General features: G+C 52.2%; 1 protein-coding gene across 1 annotated transcript; it reads right to left on the bottom strand.

Annotated features, from left to right (window-relative positions):
- Positions 1-2,223: 2,223 nt before the first annotated feature.
- On the bottom strand, positions 2,224-23,493 carry FAM163B (family with sequence similarity 163 member B). Its single transcript, XM_062011861.1, has 3 exons — positions 23,464-23,493; positions 2,837-2,952; positions 2,224-2,613 (listed from the first exon to the last, which is right to left on the bottom strand). The coding sequence occupies exons 2-3, from the start codon at positions 2,927-2,929 to the stop codon at positions 2,224-2,226; spliced, it is 483 nt and encodes a 160-aa protein (XP_061867845.1). The 5' UTR covers positions 2,930-2,952; positions 23,464-23,493.
- Positions 23,494-25,841: the final 2,348 nt, after the last annotated feature.

Genomic DNA, 25,841 nt, shown 5'->3' with positions numbered 1-25,841 from the left:
TTGCAAGCAAAGAGGCTTGATACATTGCCAGGAAGAAAAGGATCTTTGTGCTCCCAAAGGGGGTTATTGCTCTGTGTTTCTGTGGGAATGACTCACTGAGGCTGGGCCAAAGGCTCTTTAGTATCCTCTGTACGAGTATGTGCACCCCAATTACTGCTGCATTGCACAGAAACTCCTGTGATGGCTCTGTAAACAACAGCCTGTGTGTGAAGATACAGGGACAAAAAGATCAGACTCAAAACCCATGTCAAAGTAGTTTATTTCCTGGGTTGGTTTTATTTTTTTTGCCTTTTTTTTGTTGTTGTTTTGTATGCACCCTGTGATTCCCAAAGTCCTGTACAACAGATCACCAGGTGAAGGTTACTGAAAGCCAACCATTTGCTTAGTTTCTAAGCTACAGGGGAAGGGAAAAAAAAGAAAAAGGGAAGAAAGGAAGGCTGGGGAGAGAAGTACAGTTACCAGAAAGGCAAAGAGGAAGGGTTGATGGGTGGAAACAAACCCTGGTGAGAACTGTACACAGGAGCATGGCCCAAGCAGCTGCTGTACCCACTGGAGCAGAGGAATTGTGCTCCTGGGATGCAATACCACAGGTACCAAGCCCAGAATATTAAACACATACAAAACCAAACCCAGCCCTTCCCACCCCAAACAGAACCTGTCCCTCCCCCCTCCCCAAACCCCCCAAGAAAATCAAATATACTCATTTGCAAAGACTGACTTGAAAAGATTTCCTGTGGAATTAAAAGCCCTCGTGGTTAAAAGTAAAACACCCACTGGGCTGCTGTGTGTGAGCTGACGAGGGTGAAGCCACAGCTTTCCCTGCCCATCACATCTTTAAAAAGGAAAGCTGACCCAGAGCACAGCGCTGAGGCCACACGAGTCTCTTTGCAGCCAGTCCGTCCTCCACCAGCCATCTCCAAGTCCAGGGTGATGCTTTTAACCTCAATAATGCACAATCCAGGAGAAAGGGTGGGTTGTTGGAGAAACTGGGAGTATTGCAAGACCGGAGGGAAGGAATTGAGACAACCAAGAGAAACCAGAGCATGAGAGTCCCCACTTAGGTACCTCTACAAGGCGTGATTCCTCCTCCCAAAGCACTGAATTACCCAAATGGCTCCTTTGCAGCACGTTTAGCACAGAAGGACAAGCTCAGTGCCCAGCTCCACGCCTGCTGCTCTGCCAGCACAACCTGGGATGGGTCCAGAGTGGGAAATGACTTGATGAAAAACACAAAAGAGGTGGCTTTGCCTAAATCTAAAGTGTTTTGACACATTCCTGGAGGAAGGGAAAGTGTCATGGCCTTTTTAAAAAAAAAAACACAACACAAACCCACAAATAAATCCACAAATGGATGTAAAAATGTGCATGCAGGAGAGTTGAGCACATACAGAGTCATGCTCCTGCTCACACAGCCCTCAATCAGACGTTGGTATGGCAATTTGGAGCAGCAATTATTTGGAGAGGGTGGCTATGGGTGTGTTCCTCCATCCAAAATTGCCCTGTTAGTTACACAGCCAGATAATGTAATGGCTTTGCATGCTCCCTCCTCCCTGCCTAGCCCAGCTCCATTGGGCTATTCCCAGAGCTCCAGGGGCAGAGCACCCACTGGCCATCATGACCATGAGGAGATCACCCAGGAATTAAAGAGCAACTTGAGGAGTGTGATGGCCTGGGAATGTGGCAGGGCTGTGCTCACACACACACACACACACACACACAAGTGGCTGCAGCTGGCAGAAGGGTGGGCAATAGCAGCCCTGCTTTGCTATGGGATCATAGGGGGATGTATTATGTGTGTGTGTGTGTGTGTGTGTGTGTGCACTAGGGCCAGGAGCAAGCAGCTGCAGATCCCTGTTGACTTGCAGCACGAGCCATTTTGCAGCTGCCCATGTGCCCCGTTACCTCCTTGTCATCACTCAGTGCTCCAGCTGAATATCAACGAGGGGGTGTTTGTACAAAAGGACGAACAATATCAAAATCCTCTTTATAAAAGAAACCCCAAAAACCCACCATGCAGCTCTAAAAAACCTCCTGCCCCAGCCACCGGCCTCCCCTGGGCTCCCCTTTAGGGTCGGGCTCATTTGCTACCCGTTTATATCGCCATTTAGCACGTCTCTGCCTACAGAACACAGAAATACATTCATCTTTTGTCTTCCCCTTGAACTCTCCCCTGAATTCCCCAGAGTTCTCCCTGCTGTTACAGCCCAGGGGGCAGCCAGCGCCTCACACGTCGGTGCTGATGCTGCGGCTGCGGGAGAAGGCCTCGCGCATGGCCGACAGCCGGTTGGGGTTGAGGGCCTGCAGGTTGCCCACGCTCACCGGCAGATCCAGATCCTCCTGGCTCACCGTCTTGTAGCTCACCCGGTCGCCCCCGTTGTGCAGCTCCTCGGGGGGTTCCTGCAGGAAGAAGGTGGGGGGCTCGTAGGGCCCGCAGCCGGGGCAGCCGGGCCGGTTCGGCGCTGGTTTCTTGCTGAAGGGAGACGAGGCGTAGAGGGACGGGCCGTTGGTCAGCACTACGTTGCGGTTGCAGTGGAGCGGCGGGATGTGGGAATGCACGGCGAAGTCGGGCTCCTCCTCATCCTCCTCGGACTCATCCTTCTTGCAGCAGTAGTACTGGAACAGGATGGCCCCACGGGGCTGGGACTCAGCTGCCACCCCAAGCTGCCCGCCCTGCTTCGTGTATGCCAGCCCTCAGAACCCACTGTGCTGCCCAGGGGCTCCCCTCCCTGTTTCGACGCCCTTTGTGGGGCCACATCCCCTATTTTAACACCCTTTTTTGGGGCCACATCCCCTGTTTTAACCCCCTTTGTGGGGCCACATCCCCCCTGGGCCTTACCTGGAGCCTACAGTAGCAGAGGACGGCGATGATGCAAAGTAAAATGACAGTTGCTAATATTCCACCTGTGATGACCACGGTCCCGGCTGTCATCCGCCCTCTTCTCCATTAACAGCCTGCAAAAGTGGGCAAGAGTGGCTGGAAAGCAGCCTGGTGGAAAAATGGACCTGGGGGTGTTAATTGACAGCAGCTGAACATGAGTCAGCAGTGTGCCCAGGTGGGCAAGAAGGCTTAATGGCATCCTGGCTTCTGTCAGCACTGGTGTGGCTGCACATTCCCAAACCCTCAGCTCATCCCTGTTTGCAGAGGGCTAGAAACCAGGAGGGCTATGTGGGAGGTGCTGGGCAGGATCAGGCCAGATCCTGGTGCTGGGAGCCTAGGAAAGCCATCAGGGAGTCTCCATCCCCATCTTAAATTCTAGCTTGAAGATTGAGAGGGAGAACCCCCCCACTTCATGCAGTGGATGAGAGATTTAGTGAGCAGCAGCTCTGAGGTTGCATTGGGCTCTTCTGCATGCAGGAGGGAAGACTCAAGAGACATAAAATCTGTCCAGTGACCATGGCACCCAGGGCATCCTCTGGCTCCGGCCTCGTAGCAGAGAGCTTCAGTGACGGGACAAGGAGCTTTGCAATAAGGATTTCTGAGCTGTACACATTTTTCTCTGAGCCTATAATCCATTTTCCCCATGAAAACAATGTGGTATTTTAATTTGGAATGACTGGAGCTGCTAAGTGAGGCTTTAACGACCACAGGGACAGGCCCTCTCCTCTCCCTGAGCAGGGGGCTGAGCTATGGGATGTGTCTGCCTGCTGCAGGAGGCATTGAGCTCCTCACCTCCACCATGGCCAAGTCACAGTGTTGGGGGGACTGTGGGGGTTACAGAATCCCACAATAGTTGGGCTTGGAAGAGACTTCTAGAGCTCATTTAACCTGCTAAAGCAGGTTCCCCTCAATCAGGGGGCACAGGAAAGTGTCCAAGTGGGTTTGGAAACCTCCTGAGAAGGAGCCTCCACACCCTCCCTGGGCAGCCTGAGCCAGGGCTCCCTCACCTCAGCACCAGAGGAGTTTCTCCCTGTGTGGAACTGTTTGTGTTCCAGCTTGTGCCCATTCCCCAGCACAGAACAAAGACTGGCCCCATCCTCTTGACACCTACCTTTTAGGGATTTATCAGCATTTATAAGGTCTCCCTCGGCCTTCTCCAGGCTAACCAGCCCCAGGTCTCACAGCCTTACCTCATCAGAGAGATCCTCTGGTCCCCTAATCCATCCCCCTCTTGTGTGTGATGTGCACTCCCATCACAGTGAATGCTGTGGCTGGGACACTGAATGCTGGACATCACAGAGATGCTGTGGCTCAGCTCAGCCCCATAGCTCTGTTTTGGGGTATCACCAGCACATTTGTCTCCCTGGAGTGTCCCTTTGAGGAACCTGTGTGCTGACACAAAACCAGTAGCAGTGGCTGGGACCAGCAGAAGGGACATAAATTAAGAGACAAATCATTCCCTGACCACCTACTCTACAAGTACTTTAACAAAACTGGCTTGCAGCTCACACTATCAGGTTAAAACAAAAAAACCAGCCACTCCAGCCCCAAATTACTTCAACACCTGAGGAAAAGCAACTGTATCTGTCAGGGATTTAACCCCCTTCCAAAGAAAATACATCTGTGGCATATTTTCAAGCACTTAATGTCCTGCTAAAGTTGGGTAAGTGCTGAATGGATAAAGCAGTAGCCCATTTTATGCTGCTGCTGAGCAGTGCTGAAGGAGGGAAGGTAATTTATAATGATGTCTGAGCACCTTCTTGCACTGTTCAGCCATGGGGCACACATTGGGCCAACTCCTGCCCTCATTCCTCAGGCAAAATGCTCTGAGGAGGCTCAAGGGAAGGGGCAGGGCACACTCAGGGTTGCAAAAAGTGCATTGAGGCTTTAGAAACTTTGGTTCCTGTTTGAAAAGGGATTGAGGCATTCAGCTGCAGACCTCAGCCTGCCACAGGCACTGGAAATGCCTCTCTGTGGGTCCTTTGCTGCTCCCATTTGCCATCACCATGCTGCCAGGGAGCCCAGGGCAGGGCATGCCAGGCAGGCACAGGTCCTGGCTCTGGGATGGCCAGCTTCAGGCCCATGGCACTCACAAGTGGGCCAGCATCTTAGCGAGCTCTTTGCCAGGCCAGGGTGAAAGGGTGGCAGGCAGGGCTCTGGCAGGGAGGGCTCCTCAGTAATTTATCATCTGCCTGCCCTAAGGGGGCACCTGAGGGTTGCACAGAGGCTATTTTCATGGTTTCTGCCCAGACACAGTCAGCAAGACGTGGCATTGCAGCTCCCACTTCATCCACAGCAAGACCATTTGCATTTTGCCCTTTTTTTCCTCCCATAACATACTTGTCTGCCTAAAGCTCTGTACCTGGAAGCATTAAACCCTCCAGCATGCAAAGGGGGAGGAAATCAGAGCGTAGGGAGGCCCATGAGCAGAACAATTCCTGTCTAGACCTCCTTTTTTACATTTGTTCCTAATTTCACGCTCCACAGGCTCCCAGATTCATATATTTAGTAATAAATATCCTGGTAAAAGGAAGTGCTTTGCAGCTCTGCTGTGGTCTTGGAGAAAATATGCAGGAGCCCTGGTATGAGGAACGCAGGCACTGAGAGATGTGGACCCAGCAGACGGTCACTTGGCTCCTTCCTCGCCCCTCTGTAACATTAGGAGCCCTCCAGCTATTGAAGATGCCTGAACCCCCTCCAAGCCCCTCTGCCCCATCTGAATCCAGCCCCCAGATGATCCTCCACCGCTGCCAGACAGCAGGGAAGGGGCTGTGAGGGGATGTTAACTCCACACAAGCTCTTTGCCTCCTGCTCAGGAGCCCTTTGCTGTAGGAAAGCAACTGCCAGAGTGATGGGATGGTGCATCTTGGGGTTACTGGGAGCTGCCAAGCTGGTGCAAACTCACAGGAGCTTGGGTGCAATTCCCCCTCTTTCCCCAGCACCCTGCTTGACTTCCCCAGCATGCAAAGGATGGGTCACGCTGCCATAAACTGAAGACACGTCCCTGCACCGTTGCTACAGGCTGCTCTGGATGGGATGTTTGGTTTTAGATACAGTCCTCTGCCTCTTGCCTGCTTTTGCCAGGACATCTATTGCTGCAGCTGTGGCAGCACCATCCCTGCAGCCCTGCAGTGGCTGGGAAGTCCCAGGTTGCAAGAAAATGACCTTTTCTATTCCTTGCAGCCTTCAGAAGACACAAACAGATCTCCTGGCAGCTCCAGCTAGCTTCTTTCCTCTCTGACACTCCCTGTACATCCCTGCCACAGCTGAGGATGCAGGCTTGAGGTCATGCTGCTCACTAGGAGCGAGGTTTGCATCAGCCTCTGCTTCCCCCTTCACCTGGGCACTGCCATGAGGGACTGACAGACCTTCCCAAGAGACTCACAGACCTTCCCACTGTGCTGCAGCTCAACCCAGGGGCTGAAGCAGGGCTGAAGGAAGCTTCTCATGAGCCACAGAGAGTGGGACAGCACAGAACTGCACTTGACAAAGCAGAGAGGAGAAATCATCCCAAATCTTCCTCCCCAGCATGTTGAACACGGCCCCTGGGCTGCTGAGGGTGCCTGGTGTGGGGAAAGGCTGTTCACAGCTGCATCTCACTCCTGGGCTGGCTCTGCAGAGCCCGGCTGTGCAGCCAGGCCTCTCGGGATGCCTGCGTGGGAGGAAGGCTGCAGAGCAGCTGTGGAGCTGAGCTCAGCCCATCCAAACCCCTGCTAACACCCGGCTCCCAAATGCTGAGCTCCAGGTCCAGGTGCTGGAGTACTCCCAGCCATGGCCAGCTCCTGTGGACTAGCCTGACCCTGTCTGTGAGAAAGAGACCTGGGGACTGCCAAGGAGACCACTCCAAGGTTTCTTTAAGTGCCCAGTTAATCCAACTTCTGGGACTTGCAGATGTTAAGGACAATCTTCAGGACAGAGCTCTAAATGAATGGGGCTTTTGCTCATCCCATCCCTGCTCCCATCCCCAGGGCCACACAGTCACCCCCACAAAGCCTTTTGCAGTTACTGAAGTGTCCTGACAAGCACAAAAAACCCCAAGGGAGTGCTGGTCCCACTGAAGCTGTGCCTGCAGCCCTGGGATCTGCTTCCTCTGCAGCCAGGAGCCACACAGCTCTCTATTTAACAGGGAGGTCAGGAATTGCCCTTATCCACCTGACTCCAGAAGCTGGAGATTGAAACAAAACAGCCAAATGAGGTCCAAAGCAGCAACTGATAGCACAGACACAAGTACCCCAGCACCAGAGCAGGCAGGAACCTGGACTACAATAAACACACAGCCAGAAACACCCCATGCTCAGGGCCATTCAGCTCAAAGCCTCTACCCCCAGCCCTTGTCCTCCCGGTCCTGCTGATCACAACACAGGGACTGAATGCAGGGGAGCAGGGATCAGCTCTGCCTGTGTTCCCAAAGAGAAAAAACCCCACCCCACCCTTCCCAGGGAGCACAGGAGGCCAGCACCGTGTCCTGAAGTGACACCATCCTGCCTTGTCTTGGCTCTGCTCTGCTCTAGCACATCCCTGGCTGTAGCTGCCGCTGCCGTGCCTGAGTGTCCCGGGAGGGGCCTCTGAAGGGGAGAGACCCTGCACATCAGCACAGCCCCCTGAGCCACCCTCCATCATGAGGATGGCTGGTGGTGGGTCTGGAGAGAAGACCCCCATGAGAGAGATGGCAACAGGGCAGATGTTCAGGTTGGGAAGATGAAGTCTTATGTGGAAACAGCAAGTTGGGCAGCTGGGTATGAGAGGAGCACGTGGTGGAGGGCCAAGAGCTCAGTGGGTCTTGCCCTGGGTGGGCAATGTGGCCATTTCCCAGCTCATCCATGCACAATGAACCCTGATGCTGACAGTTCTGACCAAGCTCCACTTGAGAAGAAAGGAAAATTCAGCAAGAGGCTGGGGAAACAGGAGAGCACGTGAGTGATGCTGGTGGGCTGAGATGCTGCTTCCCCACACCGCTGGCTCTTGCTGCTGCTGCTTGCCACCCCAGAGCTGGGTAGCAGGTAGCATTCAAGACACAAGACCTTAGCTCAGGGTAACAAGAAATCACACTGTAATAAAGTGGCCAGGGCAGAGCAGACTGGACCTGAGCCCTTGATGCTGCAAAGTTTCAGAGTGAGCTTGGCTCACGCTCCCCTGGTGCCAACTCAGTGCCACGGCTCTGCCCAAGGGTAAACCCCAGAGAGCACTGGTGTGAAGGAAAGCTACTGCCTGACCTGCAGCCTGAGAGGTGGGAAAACAGCAAATAACTTAGAAGCCAAAACTAGTTTGGTGGCAAATACAGCCTTATTTCTGCATTTCCCCTAGTTCCTGTAATCCTACCCCGTCAATGAATAAGAACCAGGCTGCTAGGAACAGCCAGGCACAGTGCCAGCAGAAGACTCTGCATTTATGGAGCCAGAGGACAGGGCAGCTGCCAAAAACACAGGCAGAGAACGTGGCTTTCCATATGAAAAACACTTTAAGCAGAAGGCCTGCATCACTTTTGTTTGCTTGCTCTCTCTTCCTCCTGACAGCAGCACTCCTGGCCTGAGGGCTGATGCTCTGTGTACACAGCGTGGATTTAAATGGCCAGGCTTGACCAGGGTGAGCTGGGGAGGAGGCACGTGGGGCCTTGATGTCTGTGGACCCATTGCTTCCTCAAGACCATCTGAGCACTCCCCAAAACAAGGATGAGACATGGCTCCTCAATCAATGCTTTCCCATCTCAGCACAAGTGCTTCTCGTGTGGAACTCCCCCTACCTCCAGACACCCATAGACCAAGTTTCTTTTCAACACCTCATGAGTAGGAGGCACTTAACTGTTTGGATCATGCTGCTTATAATTTCCCAGGGTCATCTATAGTAGACAGGTCCTCCTGGGTGCTGGAGATGGCTTGGAGACCCCAGCAGCCCCATCCTCCCATCCACACTCTCCAGGACTGTGCTCACTCCCATTTCTACTTGGACATTGGCCCTTTGCAGAGCAGCTCCTGTGCTCCTGAGGTGCTTTCCCTACCCTGAAAACGGGGGTTTGCACCACTATTGTTAGATCCTGGAATAAAAAGGATTTCTGGAAGTGAATCTCTGGCACACTGGAGCAGGCTCCATGGCCTGGGAGGTGCAGCCAGGTCTGTGCTGGCACCCACTGCCTGTAACGCTGCTGGGGGCTTTCTAATGTCAAATCAGAACAGGGAACAAAACATTTCACACCTATCCAAAGTTGCATGGCCCTTTCTGGTGGCTTTAGAGCCATTGCCTGGTTTGAAGCCAATTACAGAGGCCACTTAGAGGCACTCACAGCCTGCAATGATCTGCTGCCATTCCCCCACAATGCCCCCCCCAGCCCTCTTGCCTGCTGGGACAGACCTCAATACTCCAGCTCTCACTGATGTCCAGAACAGAAACAACACATTTCAAAGGCAATCTATACACAGTGCCTGATCAATTATTCAGCAGATGGGACACTGCTGGAATAGTGCTGAGCTCTGCAGAACAGGATCCTGACCACCTCCATGCTCCAGTGCTGGGGTGCAGCAAGGATGGCAGCTTGGGACTGGCTGTGCTCAGGGACTACACTGAAGGCAGGAGGAAAACACCACAACCATGGAAGGGTGATGAAAGCTGGGGTGTGAGAGAGCCCTTTCCACCCACCAGCACTGGCTCGATGCTCTCTCATGCTTTTAGCATCCTGGCAGTGAGAGTTAAGCCTGGAGGTACATCAGGCTAATGCAAGAGGAACATCGGCTGATGTGGGGATGTATCCCCTGTATTTGCATCAATCACAACCCACCATAAACCCCTCCAGGGGCCTGGAGAGGCTTAGAGGATAGTTCCTCTCTTCCCATTCTCAGCTCAGTTTTACAGCCAGAAATGCTCCATCAGCATCAGGCTGAGATGGGGAAGGTCAAACATCACAGTGACCTTCCTCTGTCTGCTCTTATTGTCTGACATAACAATATGTAACAATGACACTATATATCACTAAACCTCAGAACTTTATCATCAAAATGTTCTGTTTTGGCAGCCCAAAATCTCTCACTGCCTTTGGGATAAGTTGTATGAACTTCTTCCAGATGCTGAGGACACACAGGGTACGTCTCCCTTCAGGTGTCCCTGCGAGCGGGTGGCACTGCCAGAGCAGACAGCCTGCACTCCTCTGCCTGAGCAGCTCAAGGCCAACATAGCCCAGCAAAGGGTGCCCAGGCTATTCAGGAGAGACACCCTACAGCAACAGCCACTCTGAATTTTGGGGTTTCCTGAAGCTTAATATAAAAGAGAGGACAACTGTCACAGGACAACTGTTACAAGACAACTGTCCTAGGACAATTAGAGATCTCCACCCACAAATCACCATTAGTAGCTTTTAAAAGAGAGGTTAGCTCATAGCTGCCTGAATTTCCAGCACATTTGTGCAGGCTGCCTTCAAAGTGCATCGATCCAGGGGATGCCAGTCCCAGCAGCAGGCCAGAAGGAGCGTGTGCTCTGCAGTAATGAGGCAATAATGTCATTTAATGCAACCAAATCACGCCTAATGAAAAAGAATATTTGCACAGCTCATCAAAGCTTACTAAGCACAACTCCAGGCATGAATCTAAATGACTGCAAAAGCTAAACAGGGAGCAGCAGTGTCACTGGGGAGGGATGAGGAAAACACTGAATCACCTGGACAGTGCGTGTGCTGCCCTCGGGAATGTCCTCTCCCAGCACTCCTGGGGCCATCCTGAAGGTGCTGCCATCTCTGTCCCAAATGGACAAGGAAAGGTGTCTGCAGACACTTCAGCATTGCCTGGAATAGAGCAGGGTATGTTCTCCCTGTGCTGCCCTTCTGACCCTCTGTAGAACTGACATGAAAAGCATTGATAAGGGATGCTATCAGTATTGACAGGGATGCTGGTGACTCAGTGCTGCCCAGCACTGTCTCCCTGCACACCAGCCCTGTGCCACCATCAGTCCAGGAGAGGTAAACCCAAAATTCAAGCCCAAGGAAGGAACTGGTGCAGACAGGATGGTCTCACCCCCATGGCAGGGACCCATGGCCAGCTGGTCCCTGTTGAGGATCTGAGAGCTGCTGTCAAACCACACCAGAGGGTTTTATCCTGCCCAATCCCACCTTCCACTGCACAATCACATTCTGCTTAAATACCAGGAATTATTTCCATACATCAGCTGCAAAGCAGCCCATAATCCCAAACATACATAAGCAGCCTAAACTCCTTCAAAAAAAAGAAGAAAGAAAGAAAGACAGGTTGTCTTTCCATCCTGCATCATTTAATCACCTCTTGAATTAGGGTTTAGTCAGCCTGAGATATTAGCATCAGGGAGAGCAGGTTTTGGTATTAGCAGCTTCAGATAAGCTGCTGCAATCACTGCTGAGTGGGAAACAACTCAGAGGGTGGGAAGCACTCACCCACCCACCCGAGACTTCTAGCAGGCCAGTTCTGCAGGCTGGAAACATGCCCTGGCCAGCCTGAAAAGTTTGGGTTAGCTTACTGAGAACTACCAGTAAATCTTGCTTTGATGATCAATCCTTGCTCCTGCCCAGTCCACTGAGCAGGCATTGCTCCCTCTCCATCAGTGTCCCGTGGGAGAGCTCACCACGGCCTGCCAGCAAGGCACAGAAAAGGTCAGCAAAGGTTGCTCAGACTTGTCCTTCTGAAAGAGTAACTCTTTGCAGAATTGCTCCATTCACCTGGATTTTGAAAGCTCTTTAGGCTGAAAACCAGCTGCTGCTGCCCTGAGAGCCTGATGCAGCCAGGGCAGCCCTGTGGGACCCAGTGCCTTACACCAGTAGCTCCCACCCTCTTACCTCTTGTCCCATCTCCCAGCAAATGCCTCAGACGGGGCTGCTGGGTCAGGCAGGTGGGAAGAGACTCACACAGAGTCTCTGGATGAGCTCTCAGCAGATTACAGCCCTGTCTGAGAGCTGGAGCTGCCTCCTGGCCCCAGGGGCACTGACATGGCTGCTGGGATGGGTCCAGCAATCCCATCCATGACAGTTCTGGGGACAAGGCTCTTACAGGCTCAGGACACTGTGCAGAGGGACAGCAAGGTCTTGGTAGCCTCTGATGGCCATGCAAAGCAAAAGAGCAGCAGCAATTATGGTGGCCCTCCCAGCAGTGGTTGCTTCAGCTCAGGGGATTTGTTGGCTCTGGCTGTGCAGTGGTTTCTGAAAGGAGCCTTATTCTTATGGGAAGACATTTCAACAACTGGCCTGGGGGAGACGGGCTGTCAACTCTGCTGGGTTTCAGCCCTGTGCTAGTAGAACCACTGCATGCTTCAAAGCTTGTGTTTGCACCTTTTAGCTCTTGCCCCAGGCAGTCACAAAGCCAGACAGACCCCTGTGCAGCATGCAGAAGAGCAGCCACTGATGCAGCCAGTAGCCTGCCCCAGCTGCACATGCAACATGCAACATCTGAGCTGAAGCCCTATTTCAGCCCAGGGCCTCTGTCCCAGCTCCTCTCTGGCTCTGGCAAAGGAAGCAGTACCATGCCTGAGAGGGGAAGCATTGCTATGCCAACACTCATCTTACAGACAGGAAAACTCAGCCCTGGGCTGGTTGAGGCTCAGCTTTGGAAGCTAGGTTGCTTAAAACCTATCAAATATGAGCCTGTTTCCAGACATCCTCCCAGGCCAGGCACTAGGTGAGCAGGAGCTGGGGTCAGCTCTACTCTCCTTGCACCCCCTGTGACAGTGGTTGGGAAGGATGAGTCGCCAGAGCTGACTCAGTGCCACTGAAGATGTCCTGAGATGCAGACAAGCCATCCATCAGGGGCTGGGGAAGGAAGGACACGTACAGTGTATGTTTCCAGTAAGCAGTAAATCCAAGAGCTCTGCATTTCTAAGAGGTATGAACACAAGCTCTGTGGGATGGGAAGATCCTCCACAGATTAAAGTCTTTATGAGCTGCATGACTCGCTCAGGATTCAGGGACCCAAACAGGCTGGAGTGGAGGCAGCAGGGAGAACCATTTCCTTGGTGCTCATGAAATGCAACAACTTGAGAGCTCCAGGGCTCACCCAGCTGCAGCAATGGAAGGGAGGGAGACCAGAACTCCTCTGTCCTTGTCCCCTCCAGCTGTGGGCCAGTAGCTGATGGCCAGTGACACCTCCGGCAGCCCCACACTGTCCCCCCACCCCTCTGTCACAAGTTGGTTCCTGGGCTGTGGCTCCCCATGCAACCTGCTTATTCCTCACCAGTCCCTGCTCCTCTGCCCTGTGACACAGACTCCTGGCAGAGCTACCTGGGTCTGTGCTTCCAGCTCCTGCTACTGCTGTAGCACCAGGTAACTCTCCTCATGCTGGCTGTGACCACCCAGCACCTTTCACAGACAAGCCCTCAGGGCTGCCTGAACAACCACTCAGGCACCAGCAGCCCCACCTGGGATCTCCAATGAGATATACATTCTTGCCTTAAAAAAAGAAAACATCATAAAAAAGGGGTAGGGAGTTTCCATAGCTACAGCTTTACATTGCTCTGGCAAAGGCTCAGGTTCAGCCCATGTAATGAGAAGCAAGCAGAGTGTTTTTCCCACTCCAGCCCAGCAAGGTAGCACAGTGCATGAATAAAGAAGAGAAGAGGAAAGAGAGAGAGCTGAATGATTTTGGAAATAACACATAACTGTTCAGGCCTGGCACATAAGGCTGTCACCACCTCTGCACTCCCTGCCTGGCCCGACTCACAGCTTGCATGGGAAGGAAGGAGCCCTCACAGCCCCACTCTCATCAGCACAACAAGCAAGACAAGGCACCTTCATGCCACTTGACATGGTCAGAGGCCAAAAATCACTTCATTTCAACTACTGACTCTGTGGTGCTCCCAGAGCTGGACTTCCAGAGAGAAGGGAGCTGCTATGAGCAGTGAATCTGCAGAGACAAAGTGCTGCTGCCAACGCAGAGTCCCTGTCCCTGGGCCATGGGGTTTGCTTCGTACCCACACTGTGCACAGCACACCACTGTGTGCTGCAGGCTGGTGGCACAGACAAGGACACACACATCTGCAAATTGCTCTGATCATGGACAAGTGATGGGCTTCCTCATTGCTTGTGGCCAGGATTTCTCCTACAGGCAGTAAAATCTCCTTGTGTTATCCTTTTTAATAAGGATTTATCATCACTGCATCAGAGAAATTAATACAGACTGTCTGAGAGGGTAATTTTCAGCTTCTTGGCAACTTCCACTGAACCAGTTTCAGTAAATTTTCCTTCCCTTCTCACCTTAATTCTGTTACTGCTTTTCCTGAGAGAGAAGGAAAGATTTAACTCACTGGCAAAAACAATCAAAACCCCACAACAACAAAAATCATCAGCAAAGAAGCGGAAAAGATCAAATAATTCAAACAGCTGAGCTGAAACCCATCATTAGGAGAATAAACAGAGGGAAACCTTCACACAAATTGCTCTACTAAAACCATGTGGGCTTCACAGAGCTGCTGGGATCAAGTGTTTGAAATATCGACTGTTCCCAGGGACAGCATCTTTCAGAAATCAGAACACACGGGATGGATCTTTTCTGCCTGCTGTCAGCACTAGGACGACACAACCTCTGTCTTTGAAAGGACTCCTTGATGCTAAGGAGGCCCTTGAGAGCGATGTGGTGCTTTGTGCTCCCACACATTCCCTCTCTCCATCTTCTCCCCATCTCCAGGAGCCAAAGCATCGCTGCTGTCAGCATGGGAAACTGAGGCAGGCGAGGCTGGTGGGGCAGGGAGCTGCTGCTGCTGCCTGCACACGGCAGGCTCTGCCCTCCCCAGCTCCTGTTTGCAGCACATCAGTGCCAGCACCTTCCCCAGCAAGCTGCAGTTTCTGCCATCCCTGCTTAAATGATGCCTCACTTGCAGCACCTCAAAGGGCTGGAAAATGCCAAGTAACTTCTCTTTGAAAGCTGAGCCAGTGCTCTGAATCACCCCTGAGCATCTGAGCCCTTCCTTGGCCTTGCTGAAGGGTGGATGGGACAGGGTACCAAGAGCAGCTGTACGTGCTTGGGATGGGCTATGCTTCCCACAGCCCCAGGGGGGGCTGACCAGGCAATCCCTTGGGATGTGCATGCAGAAATGCCTCCATCCAACCTGCAAAGCAGGAGCAGACTCACACACCAGCACTGCCCCGCTCCACCACCCAAATCTCAGCTGAATTCCACTCTCCTCCACTTGCATGCTGATTAAATGCACTTTGCTTGAACATATTTGCTTGGACTCATTGGGAAGTAGGTATGTTATACTGTTAAATAAGAGCTGTGATAACTGGGAACCCATAACCAAAGCAGCAACACCTTTCACTGAACCCACACTGATTTACTGAGCTCTCTAAACATCACCACAATGCTGCAGTTCCACAATAAGCACCTCATTAGCAGCCCATCTTAATGTTAAACCATACAGAAACCTGCTTAACAGATAAGCTGAAGTCTTACAAAACCCAGACCTACAAATACGAGCATCTCCACTGCCCTATGCCTGGCTGGCAGAGCTCAGCTCACGCAGGAGCCTGACTGGTGATGGAGCTCTGCCTGCAGGAGATGTCCCTTGCAGGTTTAAACAGATCACAGCTCTCCTTTGGGAACTGGGAATGCATTCACCTCTGCCTCAAACCACGGGCCTGTTTAATAAAACACCCTGTAACCTGGCTGCCACTGCTCCCAGGCTCAGCAGAGGAAGGATCAGGCAGCACATGGGAGCCCAGGAGTTTCTGCTGTGATCACAGGATGCTTCAGTTCTGCTTCTGGCTGGTTTAATTAGGATGTCATTAAATTGCACAGGATTGTGATATTCAGGTTACATGGCAATGTTAGCATTTGTATCAAACAAAGCACTTTGCCCTTTCAGCTCCCTGAAAATGTTCTCATCTGTGTTCAGCTTTTGGAATCATCTCTTTCTGAGCAAAGCTCAAGCACTGGCTCCAGTAACATTTCTGAGGCTGAGCAACCCTAATCCCCTGCAGTCACCAGTACTGTCACAGCCCAGAAATAGTCACCCTTTATATTTACTACTAATCAAGACAGTATTTTAAAGATCAACACTTGGTCTGCCAGCCCTAACATTCAACAACCCGACACACAAAGGTATCCAGACAGCAAGATCAGCGCTTTGTTCCTCAGCAGCTGCCATCACGGTCTTGTGTTTTCTGTAACCTACCTTGTTTTATTTCAAGATACAACAAAAACAAAGATGTGATGCCAGAAACACAAGGGAAAATGTGTGCAACCAAGAAAACCCCACTTTCTGTGGGCTGACTCTGCTCCCACGAGCTACCGTGAGAATCAGGAATAACTCTTGACACGACAGTGATGCCAAACTGTTGCAAAGCAGAAGCTGCAAGCTGGAGCTGGCTAATATCAACTGCATACACATCATGCTTTATCTCAGGGGGCTATGCCTGCCCATGGGATGTCACAGCCTGAGAGGACAGGACACTCCTCTGCTCAGCAATGTCCTCGGTGGGCAGCTCATGTTACAGCTCAGATTTGGGCACAGGGGTTTTATACCCCTGAGGTACCAAATTTTCTGGGAGCTTCTGCCCGAGCTGGAACCAGCTCAGTGGTGCCTGTGCCCTGTGCTGCAGATCAGAGCTGCCCTTCTCTGGGTACATCTTCAGCTCCAGTATCATCAGTAACAAAAAGGTTTTGGTGACAGCTGGATCAGAAAGATCAACCTGAGTGGGGGGTGAGAAACACCTTTCAAGCCCTTTAATGCATTTGGGGTGGGAGGGTGCAGCTGGCCCTGCTCTGTACCCAGGGACACACTCTTGGCAGTGGTTGAACCACGCAGCTTTTTGCCTGTCCCTGTTTGCACTGGGGAAGGCATCTCAAAAGGAACCCATAGGACAGGCACAACTCTGCATTATTCCCCCAGCCCCTCCTCTGTGTAATATAACAATAAAAGCACAAGATTTGCCTAACAGCAAACCCAAAGCACCACTTATTATCCTTCCCCTCCCGACTCCACTCCCACTCTCACAGCACGGCTATTTTTCCCCAGATCCCACCACTAATCTTTCCAGGGCTTAGCTACCCAGCAGGTGACACCAATCAAACCAAGACAACCCCTTTCCCTTCCACATGAGAGCCTTCTAAACTGCATCTCTGTAAGTCCCTTCTCACACTGCTTCACAGAGAGTGACAGAGAGACATCCCCCAACAGCGAGACCGTGCCCTCCCGCAGCCAGCCCTCTGCAGCACTTGCTCAAAGCCCATCCTCAGGCAGCCTTCACACTGTATTTTCTCCCCTAGGGAGAAGTTCAGCTTGGATTGCCACAAAAGGCATCATGTAGATGGTGTTAACTGAAGACTGACAATGTGCACACCATTGTAGAGAGGATGCAAGGGTGGGAAACCAGGGGGAAGAAAGAGCATCGCTGCTCACAGGGGCAATGCAGGCAGAGCCTCCCTGCACTGCACAAGCTGTAAGCTGCCTCTGAAGGCAGGCAGCAGAAAAAGGAGGGAGTTAATGGTTTGCCAAAGCTCAGGCAGGAAGGTTCATGACAGGTCTTACAAGAAATCCAAGCTGTGAGGAGAGAGAATCCAGATGTGAAGCACATGGCAAAGCCCAAGCAACGGCCTCTGCTGAACGGGGGAAGAAACGTGGCTTTCGGAGCACGAGCTGTGTCCTGGGATTGCACTGTCCCTGACACCTCTGAACAAACAACACTATTTCCTAAGGAAAAAAACCCAAATAACCCAGAGGAGTGAAGGTGGAATAGTGGGAATAAAACATGAGCCAAGCTATTTGTAGGTAAGTCACTTTGCTGACAGGACACGGTGCCTGTAAGCGGCTGCTGTAGCAGAGCTGCGATCTGCAGGCTGGAAGGCAGCTGCTCTGGGGATTCCTCTGGCACTTCCCTGTGAACTCCCTCTGTCTCCCAGCACACTCCTGCATCATCACAGCAAATACCCACTTCAGTGGAGCCCATGTATCAAAGACCAAGACAACTCCCTGTTATGATCAGGGCTGCTTTACGAGTCTTTGGATCTCGAGGCGTTTTGATCCACTTCAGTCGATGTGACCAGACGTGGGGAGAGGTTGGGGAGGTGATCACTTCTGACTCCACCACGAGGCTGGGGTGTTCTCCAGAGGGTTTCAAAGCAGCCCCATCCCCTCAGCAATCTGGATATTTCTCTCCCCATGGGCAACCCCTTTCCTTTCATTACTGCTGCTGTGTTTTCCCCTTTAGCCTCAGACAGTGAGTAAAGGGACAATCTGGCTCTGCAGGTATGAGAGGAACAGGCAGTACTACAAGAGGTGCATTTTGTTCAACAAGGGACTGCTCTGCACAGGATTAAATGAAACCAAAAAGGACTTTTCCTCCCATCTTGCCAAGAGAGGAAGGAAATCCCAACTGTGTGCAATGCCCCCAATATGATAACCTTATGAGCTTCTCTGAATCAGACCCTGTGACGAACTTGTACCTAGAGAAAAGCCACAGTGTGTCCTCAAAGCCATATCTCAAGCTGGCAGTGCAGAGGGCTTTGTCCCCCACCTAGCAAGAAAATCATCTCCTTTGTCACCTGCCCAAGAGCAGCCACCCTGTGTAGCTTTGGAAGAGCCCAAGCTGGGGTTTAGTAGCAATCTAAAGAAGAAAAACCTACAAGCTTTTTAGCCAAAGCCTGTTTTGCACCACCTGAGATTTGTAATTGATACCTCAGTGCCTGGCCTGAGGGAGAGCAGGGCTGGAGCACCAGGGGATGAACAGGAGGAAGGCAGACAGGGAGCAACAAGCTGGGGTGGGTGGGCTCTGAAGAGCTCTCCCCCAGCACCCACTGCCAGGACTCCTCTGCAGCATCAGATGAGGCAGAGGAGGGCTGGAGCCAGCACCCAGGATGGTCCCACTGCAGGCAGAGCACAATGACCAGCTCCAGGACTCCCCAGACACCTGATCTCACTCATCCTCCACCTTTCCCTCAGAGAGAATCGGTGGCAAGGGAGATGTGGGAGAGCGTGACGCGATTTCCTCCCCATCATGGCACAAACTTAACAGTGAGAATTAATTCTCTTTGCCCTGGGGCCAAGGGAAGGAGCCAGCAGTGATTTCTGCCAGGAGAGCATGCAGATGTGAGGCTGGTGTGAGTGACAGCAAAGCCACAGCTCTTCCCTTCTGCACCACACGAGCAGCAGCCGTTACCCGCGTGAAGGGATGACGCCTGGCACTTGGTTTCTGCCAAAAACTCACTCACCCTGCTTTTTCTTTTCCTTTTTTCCCTTTTTTTAATGAAGCTATTAGCTGAATAGGGATGTGATGAATAAAGCTGTGGGCTGCAGAGTGTCTCCTACAGCGGCCTTGCTGAGCACAGACCTCGCCAGCCCCCCTCTCCCTGCAGAGCCTCCCACCCTTCTCTCAGGTGCTCAAAGGCACTTGCTTTCCCCACTGCTAATGACATTTCTTTTCAGTGCCTTGGGGAGGGCTCTTTCTCTCACCCTCCCTGCTGAGTGAATGCTGTTGTCCCATTATTCTGATCTGAGACCTTTTTTAACTGTTGAACTGCTGGTGGTCTCCCCTACATCCCCCATCTGTGCCCCCTCCATCTGCTCCTCCCACGGCCAGATGCACGTTGCCCAGGCTTGATCCAACCAGCAGTGAAGTGAAAACAGGAAAGCTCCACGTTTGCAGGTTGGATCAGCTCTGGCAAGGATGGTCTGAGACTTGCTTTTGGCTTTCTGGTAATTTGCCTCTAAAACATCCTTCAGAAAAAAGGCAATTATCAGAGTGCCATTAAGGCTTTCCCCATTGCAGGCCAGATAACTCCCTGGGAGTCCTTTGAAATAACCTTTAAACAATAGATCCTGTCTTGTTTACTGAATGTTTCTGAACTCAACAAGAAATGCATCCAGATGTCACCCCTGTCTACTGTAGGCCTATTTCTGGAAACACACCAAGGGCAAATTGCTTGGATAATGTCAGATATTGTTGCAGAGAGAATGTGACAACTTTCCATCTCTTTGATAAAAGCTGTGGAGCAGAGAGAGAGATCTCCCAGGGCAGCAGAGCTGTGTGCACCTTCAACTCAGCCCCACCAAGGAGCTGCATCCCTGCCTGTGCCTCAAGGGCAGGTACATGAGGCACATGCTCTCCAGCTGGGGAGAAAATTAGCATTGCTGTCAAGCAGAGCTCAGCAAGCTCCCAAACTGCCATGCTGGGTGGTGTGTCACTGCAGGTGGCTTCTGTCCAGGAGGTAAGAGATGCAGAGAGAAGCACTGGAGCCAGCGAGGAGGGGCTGAGCTGCCCTGGGGGCTGGGCAAGCTTGGGGAACAAGTCTCAGCCCATCCTGTGCTGTTATTCTGAATGAAGCTGAACACCAGCTCTGACCCATCACAGGTGCTTGTTCCAATGAGCAAGATCAAACTCTGCAGTGAGAGGGTAAACAAAACTCTGCCAGCCCCTGACTCATCTCTTGCCTTCACTCCCTGGCCTGCCAAAAGCTGCACCAGCGCACGCCCAGGGAGATGACAGCATCTGACAGTGTCCCAGGCTGCAGCTTACACTGCTGCCCACCTCACTCCTGGGAGAAATCTATACTCTTGGCCACGTAGGATGGAGCAAAATCATCAGTGTTTTGGCCTAAATCAGCTCTGCTCCTGTCCTGACACAGGCACCTTGAGAACCACCCAGTCCACTGGTGACCTGGACTGCTATTAATGGGTCATGGCTGTTGTTATTAAGCATCCCAGGGAGAAATGGATATCCAAGGATATTTCAATCTGTTATTAGGACTTTTAATTTTGTCCCCCAACCTTTCCAGCTGAGCTCTGCCCAGGGCTGCTCTCAGAGGATCACTGGGCTCTCAGGTTCCTGAGGTCTCAGCCTTGTCTGGGTTGGCCTCAGCTGTGATCTGAATGCATCTGGAAGGTCTGAGGAGGATCAGAGCCCATCACCCAACATATCTGTCATCCTTCTGCCAATCTGTAAAGCTGAGATACATACTTTTTTTTCCCAGGCAAATGGTGAACCAATCCTGCCTCCAGTGATAAATTAGATCACGAGGACAGGAGGACATAATAGACAATGACAAGGGAAAAAGTGTAAACTAGAATGGGAATGAGTTGCAAGTTCAATCCCAACACCTGCCACCTCTCCTTCATCCCTTCCCTGCTCTTCTTCAATGTCATAAGTTCCATCCCGTGGCTGCAGGAGCCCTGTCAGCAGCAAACACCTCTTCACTGCCCATGTCCTTATCCATATCCATGACAACACAACAGACAGGCACCAGAACAGGACCTCTTACACCAGCACTAATCCAGATAGGCACTGTGCAGCCAGCTGAAAAGCTCTCAATCATGTAAACACCTCACAGCTTGGCCAGCTGCAGAACCCCTCACTGACCCACATGCACTGAGGACACGTCCTGATGTGCCCATAGGTCAGCAGTACAGACTTCTTCAGCCTTCAAGGATGCAGCTACAAGCTCTGGGCTGCACATAACTGCCTGAGGGAATTCAGCACCCCTGTCTCTGAATCCCTCACCCAGCAAAACTTTCACAGGACTCTTAAGGGGGGTGCTCAGGTGTGGCTGCAGGGTCAGAGCTGTTCTTCAGCTTCAGACATCAAAGTACCTTTAGAAAGACTTGGGTCAACATGCCACTGACAGCGAGCGGCTCCTCTGCCACTTCTGAACGTGTTCTTAGACTGCAAAGCCCGTGAGACCAAAGCTTCAGGCTTGGATCACCTACACCAGGGTCTGAAGATTGCTGCAGTTGCAACAGAAAAGGATCAGGAGGAGAAGTGACAGACTGATCACAGCAGAGATCCAGCCACTAACCACAGTGCTGTCAATGCTCTGCAGCTCCCTTGTGCTCAGGTGGGCATTGCCCGTGCTTGTGACCTGTGTTCACTGGCATAGAGGAACAATTCCTGTTTCCTTCCTTCCTTTCCTCTCACATCCCCACATCTTTCCTAAGTGAGAACTAATGTACTGAGGGGTGATAAATCAACAGCAGTCACCCTGTGGGGGATTCTGGTGAAGTTCCCTCCGAGGTCCCATCATCGTTCTGCACACAAATCCTGACCCACGGGGGAAGGAGGTTCCACTTCTAATTACAGCTGCACGCTCTTTAAGGTGTTTTTAGTCTCTTGTCACCACCTGACAGCCAGAATGCATCTCTCTGCTCATTTCAGGCTAGATGAGAACCAACCACAAAGGGCTGCAAACAACCTTCCTTCATTCCCACGCCGTCACAACGGGGCAAGTGCCTGAACAGAGGTGTGTGGGCAGTTCAGGCACTTAGTTCATGGACAATTTATGTAAGCCTTTTTCGATGAACAGCAGTAGGATTTGATGCTTACTCAGTGAAGACACAATGACTAGAGAAAGCCCATCACTCTTTTGCTCCAATGAGGTCACCCAGGAGCACGGTCTGCACTCTGAACATTGGGATACCCAACACTGACAGGCATCCATCAGGAAAGACAGAGGAGCGTGATTTTAGCACCCAGGTGTTATGCTGATTTCACTGCTCGTTTGAGGCTAGAAGACAATCTGTTGAACCTCAAAGTGCAGTCTTCTCTTACCTTTAATTTATTCTGTCAGAAAACTGTCTACCTTAATGAGGATGAGCAACACCCCCACTACCTTCCAAGTTTGGTGATCTGTTATGTCAAGTATAAATAATCCTGTCTGAAGCCAGTCGATACGGGGAGATGAAAAGCCATCTTCCCTCGGGGGATTTCTCTCTCCCTCACAAAGCTCCCCCCACCTCGAGCCTGCAGTTTAACATACTGAACAAGGTCCATGTGTTTCTGAGAGTGAGGACCTAAGACAGCTCCTGTATAAACCAAACAGTGACAAAGACAACCCACAGGTAATTGAACACTCAACCTTCCTTGCATTTCACTCTGGATTCCTCTCCATCACCAACTGCTTTGTTTCATGTCAGCTCAGGGCCGGTTTGCTGCCTAACTTGGGGTTGGGGTGATCCTGACAAACTCATGTGGATGGAGTGGGGGGTTTCCTACATCCACTGAGGCCAGGACATGAGGTAGGAACCAACCTTTGCCCTAGATGCATGGCTGCAGGTGAGATGCCCGGACAGGCCAGTTTCAGCCCCGTGCTGAGCACACACAGGATGAGCTGGGGCAGAGAAGGATGTGACCCACAAACCCAGGCAAGGCACAGGATAGGGGCAGCTTTCCCCCTCCATCCCTGAGAGATGCTTTCACGACCTCTTTCATAGGCACAGCTTTGAAACTAAAGGTGCTGTAGAACCAGAGGAAACCAAGCCTGGAACACCCCGGTATTTTTTCATCCTGGTCTAAGGACTTGACGAGCCTCCTCCAGACAAGCTATTGCGGAGTGGATGCTGTGCCGTTCTCCATGTCCCTCTCTGCTTTGCCTCTCCCCTCCAAACCCCTTCCTAGCCCCAACTCTCGCAGCCGGGGCCACGCTCATCCCCCCGGGCCGCGGGGCTCAGCTGCCGGCTCTCCCGGAGCTGCCATCCCACCGCTGCTCGAAGGCGGTTTAGGATGCACCGGGAGGAAGGCGGGGGAGGCGGAAAGAGAGAGAAGTAAACAGGGGGAAAGCATGGCAGGAGAGCGTAGCGTCGCGAAGGACGGGGAGGGGGAAGGAGCCCAGCCAAGCCGGGGAGGGGGAGCGTGTGCGAGCGGCCGCTGCCCTCTGCCCGCTTACCTTCAAACAGGGGAATTGTGCCGGATCTCTCAGGTGAGGCCGCGTCTCCCGAAGTCTCCAGCTCGGGCAGCAGCAGCGCGGGGAGAAACAAGTGACAAATAAATAATTAGGGGGAAAAAAAAAACCCCAACCCAACCAAACCCCAAAAATAAAGAAGGGGAAAAAAAACCCCAAAGGCTCCGGAGCCCGAGGGCAGCTCAGAGCGGCGAGCAGCAGCGCCGGCAGCAGCCACCCTCTCGGCACATGGCCGGGCCCGGCAGCGGCGGCTCTGCGGGGGAGCGCTCCCGCGCCCGCCTCCCCGCCCCGCGCCCGCCGCCGGGGCCGCCAATGACGGCGGAGCGGAGCGATGCGGAGCGCCCCCCCGGCCCCGCACCCCCCGGCCCCGCAACCCCCGCTCCTTCCCCACAACTCCCCCTCCCCAAAACCTCGGGCCGCGGCAGAGGGGCTGCAGGGTGTCCGTTCTCCGCTCCCCCCCCCCCCGGTTGCGGGCCTTGGCGAGGGGGTGGGGGATAGAGAGGGATAGATAGGGTCCATGGAACCGCGTCACCCTCCTCCCAGATGCGGGGATCCTGCGGTTTGGCCGAGAGCTTCATCCCCGTGATAACGAAGGGACAGCATCCTCCCCCCCACACTCCTCCTCTGCAAACCCCGCCGTGCACCCCCTGCTCAGCCCCACAAGGGACCCCACAGGGTGTTTTACAGGTGATGCAACTTTGTCCCGTGAACTGCTCGTCAGGAGCTGCTGCTTTTGCTGTCTGCTTGAGCTGACACACATCTCTGGAGAGGGGATGTGTTTCCTCTTCCCAAATCTGTGCCCGTTCCAGCATAACCTCAGGTGCTTTAGTAAGACCTGGTACAGGGCACGGTCAGCACTAGTGGTTACAAGATTTCCATGGTTGTCACATCCCAGAGCTGAGAAAAAGAGCAGTGTTAGATAACCTGGGACAAAACCTGGTGATCTGAGGCACTGCTACCCTCCTGGCAGGTGAGCGACCTGCAGAGGCACGAGCATGGAAAGGACTGTCATAAGCACACAGAGAGGTTGTCCCCTCTCCCTGAGCTGCCGCTGACAGGGAAGCAAAGACTGCCCCAGCTCTGCCACTGCATCCCTTGGCTTCAGCAGCCCTCATCCCAGGCTCTCCGAAGAGCAGCACTGTGTTTTCAGTCCCTCGGGCACAGAAGATGCTCAGCTGCTCTCAGGAGGCCCTGCCAATCCTCCTTAATTACCCCCCCTGCCATCAGCCTCGGCTGTTGTCACCCGTGTTGTGTGTGAGCTGTCAAACCCCTGGGGTAGCACAGACCCTTCTGCAGGCCATGGCCTTTGCCAGCCTCCCACTGATGCTGCTGGGAAGGGAAGACAAGTGAGTTCAGCCTGAAGTGCCTCTGTCTGTCAGGACATGCGACTTTTGTCCCCCAGTGTTCATCTCCCTGCCTTGCACTTGCAGCCCCAAAGTTACTCCTGAGAGCTAACTTAATGTTTCCCTTCAGCAGTTTTAGCCCATCGATACTTGTTCCACCCTTGTTGACTGATGAGAGTAATTAATCTCTGGTCCTTTTATACCACAGCTGCTCTTTTAAAGATGATATCACTTATAGCACTCTTTTAATCTATAGAGGGGGAAACAGTTGCTTTTAATTAATTGCTCCCTAAATAAACTAATTACTGGCAGTAATTTCAGCACACTTCACACACAGTTCAAACGCCTGTGCAGAGATCTGAGAGGCAAGCTCCTCTGCCTAATGACAAGAAATGAAAGCAAGAGGAGAAAATACAGTTTATCTTCAGAGAGGCCACTTAAAACTATTATTGTTTAATTATTATAGACCATATTGGTTAATACTGAGCTGTCTGTCCTGGTTCCTGTTCCAGTTTTGCTTCAAGGTTGCTTGGACTATATGTAAGAGATATTGAACATCTATGCCAAGAACAAAGCCACAACTTGAGCTGTTTATTACTTTCATGGGTCAAATGTCACTGTCTAGCAACTTATCATTGTGTCTTTGCTCAGAAATCTGAATGATGGAGGTTCTTTGCATGGGCCATTCATAAACAGCCTCCTTGCTCTGCCCAGTGACTATGTCAAAGCAATTCTTTGCTAACCCAAGCCCAGGACAGAAGCAAGGAAATAACCAAGGACTTTGCAAATACTTGGGCTGCCTTGTGCAAGAATGGAGCTTGTTTTCTGAGCTCTTAACACAAGGTCTCCTAACTCTGAGAGCAAGTGTGTGAGAATCAGTTACCTGGGAAGGAGACAGAGGCTTTCAGAGTCTCTTTCTGTATTGCAGCTTTGTGCAAGACCTCTGTTGTGAGCATGGTCTGGTTGTGTTAGGGGCTGTACAACCACAGAGTGCAAAGAGCTGTGTTGCCCTGGACTTTG

Source organism: Colius striatus, chromosome 19 (assembly GCF_028858725.1).
Source record: "Colius striatus isolate bColStr4 chromosome 19, bColStr4.1.hap1, whole genome shotgun sequence".
Taxonomy (NCBI): Eukaryota; Metazoa; Chordata; class Aves; order Coliiformes; family Coliidae; genus Colius; species Colius striatus.
This window is presented reverse-complemented; position numbering and strand designations above follow the sequence as displayed.